Source organism: Musca domestica, unplaced genomic scaffold (genome assembly GCF_030504385.1).
Source record: "Musca domestica strain aabys unplaced genomic scaffold, Musca_domestica.polishedcontigs.V.1.1 246, whole genome shotgun sequence".
Classification (NCBI taxonomy): domain Eukaryota; kingdom Metazoa; phylum Arthropoda; class Insecta; order Diptera; family Muscidae; genus Musca; species Musca domestica.
Window position 1 is genome coordinate 416358 of NW_026712274.1, and position 9921 is coordinate 426278.

The 9921-nt window shown below is 39.7% G+C and overlaps 1 protein-coding gene across 1 annotated transcript; it reads right to left on the bottom strand.

The window, feature by feature from the left end:
• Positions 1-452: 452 nt before the first annotated feature.
• On the bottom strand, positions 453-9921 carry LOC131802806 (E3 ubiquitin-protein ligase lubel-like). Its single transcript, XM_059123438.1, has 7 exons — positions 5367-9921; positions 5024-5290; positions 2553-2858; positions 2332-2483; positions 1886-2260; positions 785-953; positions 453-712 (listed from the first exon to the last, which is right to left on the bottom strand). The coding sequence occupies exons 1-7, from the start codon at positions 9768-9770 to the stop codon at positions 677-679; spliced, it is 5709 nt and encodes a 1902-aa protein (XP_058979421.1). The 5' UTR covers positions 9771-9921; the 3' UTR covers positions 453-676.

Genomic DNA, 9921 nt, shown 5'->3' on the forward strand with positions numbered 1-9921 from the left:
TTCTTGGGCCGTAGAATACTTGTTCGCAATAAATTCTATCTAAATTAACTTAAATCTAACATTTACATTCGCAACCGAGAAATATATACTTTATGGAGAGGCCATACAAGTACAGTATTATAGTAGTTTTTCCGCATTTTACCATCCAGGAAAGTGTAATTTTCTCTCTTCTGGAAAAAAACTATTTAAACTAATTATAGTCTTTATAAAAATAGAAAACCTTCCATGGCCCCTCTATTATCAGAGTACCTTATATTTGTCTTCGGTAAATAAATAACTTTCTATAGACCTTCTTCAGATATAATATCTTGCATATAACTTTTGTAGATAAAAGATATTACACAATTTTTTACCGACAGAAGGTGCTCAAAACCCCCCTTAACACACTCCACTCCAACTTACCATGTTGTATTCAAAAAATTCTCTTAAGACCGAAAACCACTTTTCGTTACTTTATTTTTATTTTGTCGAATTGTATATAAGTTAATGCAAATTGTGTTTCAATTAATAAATAATTAGACACAAACAAATAATAATAAAACATGAAATTGATGAATGCGACTATAAATAATTTAATATATGAATGCATGAATAATGTGTAAAAAAATTATATACGATTATGTGTGCACATGAGTGCGTGTGTGATAATGAAACAGTCCTTGCGTTTTTCGAACAATTAATTCGTTTCCAGCGGTATGTTCTTCTGTATGACCTGTAAATAAGAAAGGGGAGGGAAAATACCATTAATTATAACTTTCGATATTCAAACAAAATTCCACCTTACCTCAGCACACATATTTTTGTAGATTTCATCTGTATCCCAGGGACCCCGCTCGGGCAGGGGTATACCACGGCGACGCAGCTCCTGAACACAATCAGTCAAATCGAAAATGGGCAAGGGATCAATTTTGGCCTTGGCCACTTTGGCTGTTAAATATTCCACATAGTGGGTCCTGTCAAGGAGTTATTGAAATTTAAATTTAATTTTTCTGTGGTAATTTGAACTACCTTGTCTTATTGTACCACCCATGTTACAATAATAAAAGGAAGGCAATAACCATAAATCTATTATAATTTTTAATTTTAAGTAATTTGTGTTAATGAATTTTTATTTTTATATATTTTTAGGTAATGAACCTTTCCATGGCAGAACTATATAAGGTAGGCTATAAAAACTCTTTAATTGTTATTTTTTTTACCTCCAATTTTTGTCAGCATATATAATATATTGCAAGTAAATATTATCAAATTTATTTGCATTTAAAATTTAAATTTAGAACGTTCGCGGTGAAGAAATGTCATAGGTTTGGAAATTAACAATATTTTATGAACAATCGACGTTTTTAAATATACCCTCCGCCATTATATGGAGGGTATATTAGCTTGTCATACCTCAATCGTTTCAAATTTCATATTCGTAGATCTTAATGGGTACTACAACCTATGACAAACAATTTCGTATGCAGGTCCACGTCTTCGTATAGACCCCATATAACACATTTAAGTGGTAGTTTTCGGAATTTTTTTTTTGAAAATTTTCAAGTTTTTTCCAAATGGTGAAGGGTATTAAAAGTTCGGCCCGGCCAAACTAAGCTACTTTTTTACTTGTTTCCAATTTTTTTTTTATTTTAAAATAATTTCTAAACTCATTTTGTTCCTGGATTCATTCGTGTAAGTGACAGAACTAGGTTCCACCACAGGGTTGCATTGTTTGATTTTTCCCACATTACCCCTTCCTTGCCTTATAGTAAAATGCGTAACGTGATTATGATTTCTGATTCTGATTTTTGATTATGATTTCTGATTCAAAACTCAAATCTTGGAATGGACACGCCTATCTTTCCTCAGACTTGCCTAACTACCCTTAATGGCTACATCTACTCACCGACACATTCCCGCATGTTTATCGGGCACATCACTATTACATTTTGTGTCCACCAAACCATTCGGTGTCTCCTTTTGTATGGGAATGGGACAGAGGGGAGCCTGTTTTTGTGACGAGCCGGGAACGTTGCCATCATCCTGTGTTTCGATGGGATCCACTTCGAAGGACACGCCATTATTCTTCAACAGAATTTGCAATTGCACGGGCAATTTATCTCTTAAATAGAATAGACAATTACGGGGGTGATGGGCGTGTAGACCAAGTTTGGCACAATACGGTGATATGGTGCATTTGGCACCCATCATAAAGGGTTTGGCACAGCCATAGCAAAATTCGTATTTGCATTGGGTGCAGGTGAAATGCATGCAACCTCCTCTGTAATAATTATGGAAATCATAAATAATATTGGTAATAACGTCGTTTTTCTCTCTCAAAGAGAAACCCACCTGGCAAGAGAATATCTAAATTTACACTTGGGACAATCAATGCCATTTTGATCTAAATGCTCCTTTACGCCCAGGGCCTGGGCAGCCGGATCATTGGCCATTTCCCATTCCAAGAATTTCTCACAAGAAATGCCCTCGTGTTGTTTTTGCCACTGTGGAGAAAAAAACAAGCAACAAATATTATTTTTTGGTATTACTCCTTCTACTTTCATCTTACTCACCGTTTTCCGGCACGAAGCACATGTCACCGAACCACAATCGGGACAAATCAATCTCTTTTGTTTCGGTCTTGCAAAGAATCCCGACGAACACTGAACACACCATTTGAAATTTGGATCTTTGAGCAAGGTGCGATCTCTTAGCTTACGTTGGAAAAGTTCATGCACCTCGGGTTCGACAATATTCTTGAGGAAAATATCCAAATTTGAAAAATATTCCAAATTGTCATCTTCGTGTTCGCTTTGATTGTGCAATTCGGGTATTTTGCAGAAGGGACAATTGCAATCGTTAATACTGCGTTCGGTTATCTATAGGGCAAATATGTGAAAGATGAAAGAGAGGGATAGAGAGACAGAGAGGGAGAGATATAAAGAAGTTATTATTTGTAGATAATGTTTATATATTAACGATATTATATGCTATAGATGTCATAACATTTTGAGAGAGAGTTGTATCCTCTCATATGAAAAGAGAATCATTTAAGTTCTGAGAAGAACTAAAACTGTATTCTCTCTCTATAAGGCTTTAAGAATGCATCCTGTTTTTAAAATAGCTTAAGTGGCCCTTTTATTTATAAAAGAATTTTATAAGTTATAGGCAAGCTATAGAAGTAATTTTAATTACAGAAGAATTTTCGATGGTTTTCTGCCTGTAGATGAGGTGTAGAGATTCGTTAATCTAAGAGCTAAAAATTGTATTTTTGCTTTAAAAGACCTGGAGCAGTTCTTTTATATAAATACGACGTCTAGTTGGCTAAAAAACAAAAATAAGTTTTTGGATATTTTAAGAAGTCCGATTTAAGAAAGATCTTAAGAAGATTTTTTACAATGAAATATCTTTAGAAAGTCTTCTATAAATGGAAGGCCTAAAATTATTTGAAGATCATATTTCTAAGAAAAACTTATAGAAGTTTTCTTATTTGAGGGAGGTCTTTTCTCATATGAAGGCATTTAGACGGTTTCCTATTGACGAACTGTGGGATCCATTCATTTTATAAGAGGTATGGCAGGTATTCGAAGAAGGCCCTTAAAAATTATTCTGTCTATAGAACCCCCTTTTTTATACCCTGTGGTGGTATTATGGTGGATATATTACGTTCATCACTCCGTTTGCAACTTATCGAAATAATTTTAGACCTACCAAATTATAAATATTCTTGATCAGCGAAAAATTCTCAGACGATTTAGCCCTGTCCGTCCGTCTGTTGCAATCACGCTAGAGTAAAAACGAATTAAGATAGGAACCTAAAATGTTGCATATATCAGTCTTTTGTGTACAGTCAGTTCAGGTTCGAAGATGAGCTATATCGGTCCACGATATCGTAGAGCCTCCGTATAACGGTACCTCCCGATATTCGGTATATTGATGATTTTAGCCACATTTTTACATAGAATTGTCTGAAATGCTGATGTTCGGTATTTTCATGATTTTAGCCACATTTTGAGTGGAATTGTCTCAAAATCCACACAAGGACTTCTTTCTGACTACTTTATCCCCTGTAAGAGAATTGTTTCTGTAGGTTCACTATATCGTATATCCTCCATATAACGGTATCTTCCAATATTCGGTATTTTGAAGATTGTAGCCACATTTTTTAATGGAATTTTCTGAAAATCCACACAAGGAATTCCTTCTGAGTTCTGTGCCCGCTGGAAGAGAATTGTCTATATAGGTCCACAATGTCGAATAGGCCCCATAAACGGTACCCTGATATTCGATATTTTCATAATTTTAGCGACATTTTTTACCGAAATTATTTCAAATTTCGTATTTCAATTTCGTAATGGGTGCTATAGCATATGACGGAAAATTGTCTATGTAGGACTAAATCAAGTGGTATTTTTGACGGATTTTTTTGCGTATGTAGGTTCATATATTCGTATAGCTCTTGTATAAGGATACATCCCGATATTCGGTAGTTTGATGATTTTGAGAACTTTTTTTATTAACCAGAATAAAATTTCGTATTTGAAGCTCGAATCGGAAGCTATGATGGAAAATTGTCTATGTAGGTCCACTTTTTTTATAGCTTACATATAACGGCCCTCCCTATATTTGGTATTTTGAAGATATTAGCCGCATTATTCGCCGGAATTGTTTCCTGTTTGATGTTATTAGAGACATTTTTACCGGAGTTGTTTCAAATTTTGTATTTAAAGTTCGCCATGAGTACTACAGCCCATGACAAGAATTGTTTATGCAGGACTTCGTCTTCGTATAGCCCCCGTATAACTGTTTCCTCTTAAGCGGTATTTTTCGAAGGATTTTTTTTACATTTTTGAAGTTTCTTCACAATGTTTCAGTACCCTCCAAAGTTCGGCCCAGCCGAACTTAGCTGATTTTTTTTCTTGTTTATTTTTTACCCTAAGAAAATCTTCTGTTTAGATAAGAACTGAAATATTTTTGAAATTGTCTTTACATCAACCTTCTCCAGCTGAAAGATCTTGGGAAGGTTTACTGCTCCAATACTCACCTGTACGGTGAAATAGGTTTTGGCACATTGCTTGCAGCATTTGTGCGTACATTTGAGCATTGAGACAATTTCGTTGAGGGCATAGGTTCCGCTGCATAGTTCACAGTCTTGTTTGAGCAGAGCTATGGCATGTTCCAAATCACTGCATTCTTTGGCCGCCCACAGGGAGACATCCTGCTGGAATTTCATGCTGATTAAAGCAGCTGCAATTTGAGCTTCGGCAATGGTATTAACTAGTTCCTCCTTCACAAATTTATCTACCAGTTCCTGAAAAGGAGGATTTTCATTTATATAAAAGCAAACGATTAAAAAAACGAAGGGAGAGAATAAAATTCATTCTTACCTCTGTATTCACCTCCTCGGGCTCCTGGACACTGGGATAAGCTCGAAATACAGGTACACTCATTTTACGCTGTCTTATTTCAATGGGTTCGGGTTCCTCCTCGGTAGAGGTACTTTCATAATCGTCATCCGAAAAACAGGTCTCATGATATTTCTTCTTCGGTATCCGGGGAGTGGTTCTTGCTCTGAACAAAGAACTTGTGCTGGGTAATTCGGAGCTGTTGTTTGTGGAGGTGGGCTTTGTGAGACGATTTATGGCCTCGGTAATGGATGGTTTTCTGGCAATGGTGGTGGGTGCCTTCTGCAGTTGTGGCTTGGTGTTCTGGGACTTTTGTACCGTTTGGAAACGTTGCGTTATAGTCTTGACGGATGTCAAGACAATGGGTGTAGGCGGTCCAGAAAATGATTTCGAGCGTGTGGGTAGGATCATTTTAGGTTCGGTTTTGCTTTTGAGAGTTCCAGTTGTGGTCTTTGGTGGATCTTTGGGAAGATCCTTGGATTTGTTAGTGGTTTCCTTGGTGGCCTCAGTATTGGCTTTGGCTTTTGGATCCCTTTGACTGTTACTGGGCTTAGGTATTTTACTGGCCGTGGCCGGTTTCTTGGTATTTGTCTTTGCATCCTCTTTCTTTTTGTTTGCAGTTGCTTTGGGTTTGGCAGTTGAGGCTTTGCTAGTTGAGGGTTTGGTATCATCTACTTCCACAGAATCCTGTTTGGATACTTTTTGAGATGTCGTAGAACCCGATGTAGATGGTAATTCATGATCTTTACTCAATGATGATGGAGATGGGGATGATGCTGAGACTGATGCCAGAGATGAATCGTTAGTAGCTGTGTTAATAACTTCCGTGGATGAGGAGGTGTTGGTGAGAGTTTGCTCTTGGGGTAGAACTGCCTCAGCTGGTAATTCCGGTATAGAATTTTCAGTTTGTGGCGGCAACATTTCCGTAACTGGAGCTAGAACAATTTCCGTTGGAAGTTCCGGCAAAGAATTTTCACTTTCCAAAGTATTAGCAATTGCCATCGGCATAGATTCGGTTTTTATTGTTGTCAAGGTTTCAGATTGAGTGGATTCTTCAGCTGCTGAACTTTCCTCCTTGAGACTGGATGCCAAAACCGTTTCTGCTGATATTTCCGGAATTTGATTTTCTGTTTCCAAATAAGCCATTGTTTCGTCATTAGTGAGAGTTTGATTAGATTCAGTGGAAGTTTGAATTAAATGTTCAGATGAGGATGGGAAAGAAGATGATGCCAGATGATGCTCGGGCGAGTGTGAGGCATTGGCATGAGTGTGATCTGATTCATTGTGAACTGTTTCAGGTGTAACTTGATCTTTACTTGCGATGTTGGGTTGCTCCTCCTCTTCATCATCATCGTGACTTCTATCTCCAATAACTTCATTAAATTCTTCGGGTTGATCTTCCCATTGACCCTCTTCATCATCGACGCCTTCTGCTTCGTCTTCTTCACTCAAATCCTCGAGATCATCATTTTCATCTTCCTCTTCTTCATATTCCTCCTCCTCTTCGTATTCTTCCTCCTCATCGTATTCATCACTGTAATCATCCGTGTAGTCATCCTCATCGGTGGAGGACTCAAAATCATCCATGTTGATTTCTTCTTTCATTTGTTTGATTAGCCGTTGAGTATCCTTTACCAATTCTGAGAGATTTTGTTTACTAGGATCTCCGGAGGGAATAAATTCACTGGGCGGTGACTTAAGGCCCGATGAAAAGCTGATCGCCGAATGGACGGTAGAGCTGCTGGTCGATGGCACTACAGTACTCTCTTCCATTGAGGTCTCCCCCGTGTCATGTTGAATCATGAGGAACATTTCATTGGTACTCGTGGGGGATTGGACATCATCGAATCGCGACTCCGTATCGGTGGGTGATTGGACGTAGGTACGGGTGTCGATTTCGTCGAGAGATGAATCACTTGCCAGACTGTAAAGCTCGTCCTCGGAATCATCTTCGGCTTCATTTGGAATATTGGCGGAGGGGGTTTCATTATTGTTCGCCTGAGGTGTTTGTACTTTAGATTCTTTCGTTTCTGCGGGAACATGTGTCTGGGGTGGTTCAATTTGTTGTGGGCTTGGTTGGGGTGCTTTAGACGCCGGTGTTGTTGTCAAAATTAAGCTGGTATTACTTGCGGTTCTCCGCACTGGAATTTTGGATATTCTTTTGGCAGTTTTTTCAGTGGCTGGTGGTTTCTTTTCAGTTCCAGGGCCAGAGGCTTGATTTTCCGATGAAATGCTTAATTGAGTGCCAACCATTGCGGAAACAGTAGCATCCTGCTGGGAGGTTGTTGCCTGAGGATATTCTGTTGAGGGCGTGTCTTTGGGTGAGCTTACAATGTCCTCTGATTTATTTGTCTCCAGTAATGGATGCTCCTCTTTGGCACTATTGGCTTGAGATTGTATTGAGGGGGTATCCTTAGTTGTTGAAATCTGAACCGGTTCTTCATTGGGAGCCTGGGCTAAATTGTTAGAGAGGGCATCCCTAGAGGTTGGAATCTGAACCGGTTCTTCATTGGGAGCCTGGGTTGAATTATCATTAATAGCCTCAGTAGTGTCTGAGGCTTCAATTAATTGTGGCTCTGTTTTGGCTTCTTCTGGATCTCCTATTGGGGAGGAGGATGTGTCTGCGGCAATATCCACAGGTTCCACAGAACTTCTGGTCGATTTATAACTTAAATTGTCATCGGTCGGCGTCACAGACATCGTGGCCTCACTCAGGGGAGGTGTAGTGGTTTCATTCGAGGTTTGTGCAGAGCTGGGACTATTGGCATCGGATTCGGTGGATTCTTCTGGTATATTTGTGGCAGGACTTGGGGTTTCCTTCGATATTACATTTGAACTACTTTCATCTGGAACAGGGGAGCTTAAAGTTTCTTCAGGCAATCCCTGCTGATTTTCTTGTGAACTTGAGTCTGTCTCCTTTGGTGATTCTTCAGCAGATGGAGGTTGAGAAATTATTGGAGAAACGTCATTATTTTTTAGTTGAGTCGTTGCAGTTTGTGGAATTTCCTCGAATGCAGTTGAAGTATTTTCCACGCCATTTTCTTGCGATTTTTCAATTACTTTTGTTTCTTCAAGGACTTCCGTTGATGTACTGGGTTGGGTAACAGATTGGTCTTCCATTTCTCTCAATGCCGAGGAACTACTTGGCTGTTCCATTTCCCTAGATGATTCTGATACTTCTTCCTTTGAGGCTTCTTCCTCTCTGGAAACGTTCTTGAAGGTTCCTTCAGTTCTCATTTCCTTCCTAGAGACTCCTTCTGTGACAACGGACTGAGTTGTCGAAGCTTCGGAGACTTCATTTAGTTGATCCTTATTTTCACCATGCGACTCCTCAACTTTAACCTCCTCCTTTGGCACTTCCGGCGCAGGCACAACCTGTCCTCCCACTGGAGGTAATGGCAAGTCTTCTATTGTCGTTGGAATTCCCAGCTCTGGAGATCCCCCAGCGAAGTCATGAATAGTGGCGGGAATAGTTTGGCCCACACTCTCCTGAACTGCAGGTGCCAAGTACATTTTGTAAACCTCTCTGTAGGCATTCCTCAACGAATCATATTTAAACTGTTGCTGGTGCTCCCTCTGCAAAGCCTTGTCGAAGGCCATTTGGAAGGTGGCTATCTCAGCTGTGTAGACATATTCAGGAGGAAGCTCCTCTCTAATGGAAGCATTTCTTAAATTGGGTTTTATAACCTCCTCCATGAGGAACTCATCTTGGTCTATGGGTGGTGGAGGGGGTGGAAGTGGTGCTGTAATTTCTTCTTCCTCTTCTTCTTCGCCTTGCTCCTCCTCAGTAGGTTCGTGGTTCTCAGGTGGAATTTCCAATTTGGTGGTGGCCTCACTATCTTCCAACAGCTCCATTTCGACTTGTTGAACCAAATTCGGAACAATTTCCTGGATATGCTGCCACACAAAATTCTTGACATCTGCCGCATTTTCCGCGGAGGATTGTTGCTGCTGCTGCTTGAATTTGGATGTGTTAATGGGACTCTTGGTTAGTATGCGCATGTCCTCGGGATCATCATAGTCCGCCATGTCCGTTTTGTCCTTTTTCATATTGTCAATCATGTCTTTTATGGATCTGAGCACCTGTTCGTTTTGTTTTTGCTGATTCTGTTCCATGCTGCCGATTAGGGATTCCAAATCTTTTAGCATACTTTTGTTATTGAGGATGGCATCATCGATGGGAGGTGGCAGTGGTGGTGGAGGTTGAGGACTGGCGGCAAAGTCTTTAATGCTGCTGGCATTACTGCTGTAGGTGGATGTGTTGTCTGGCAGATGGTGGTGTGAGTCATAGGCATTCATTACTGATTCGGGCAGATCGAATGGGGAGGGTGGTGCTTGACTGGTGTTGGGTGATGGAAAAGCTCCATTCGCATTGGGGATTTGCATGCAGTCAGAAGCATTGGCACTGAGAAAGTTATGAATGTCTAAAAAATGAGAAAAAGGAAGAGAACGAAAAACCGTTATGAGCAATTGATGATGGGCGAGATACAATCGAGAGAGAAGAGAAAAGAGAGCTATGGCCTTTGCCGTAGGCTTA

What these genes read in the sequence shown, in the direction of transcription:
- LOC131802806 (XM_059123438.1), bottom strand. Translation starts at nt 9,770, where the DNA reads ATGCAAATCCCCAATGCGAATGGAGCTTTTCCATCACCCAACACCAGT. An exon ending in AAACATGCGGGAATGTGTCG is followed by an intron (nt 954 to 1,885) that starts GTGAGTAGATGT and finishes ACTCCTTGACAG; the next exon opens with GACCCACTATGTGGAATATT. An exon ending in ACAAAAATATGTGTGCTGAG is followed by an intron (nt 713 to 784) that starts GTAAGGTGGAAT and finishes TCTTATTTACAG; the next exon opens with GTCATACAGAAGAACATACC.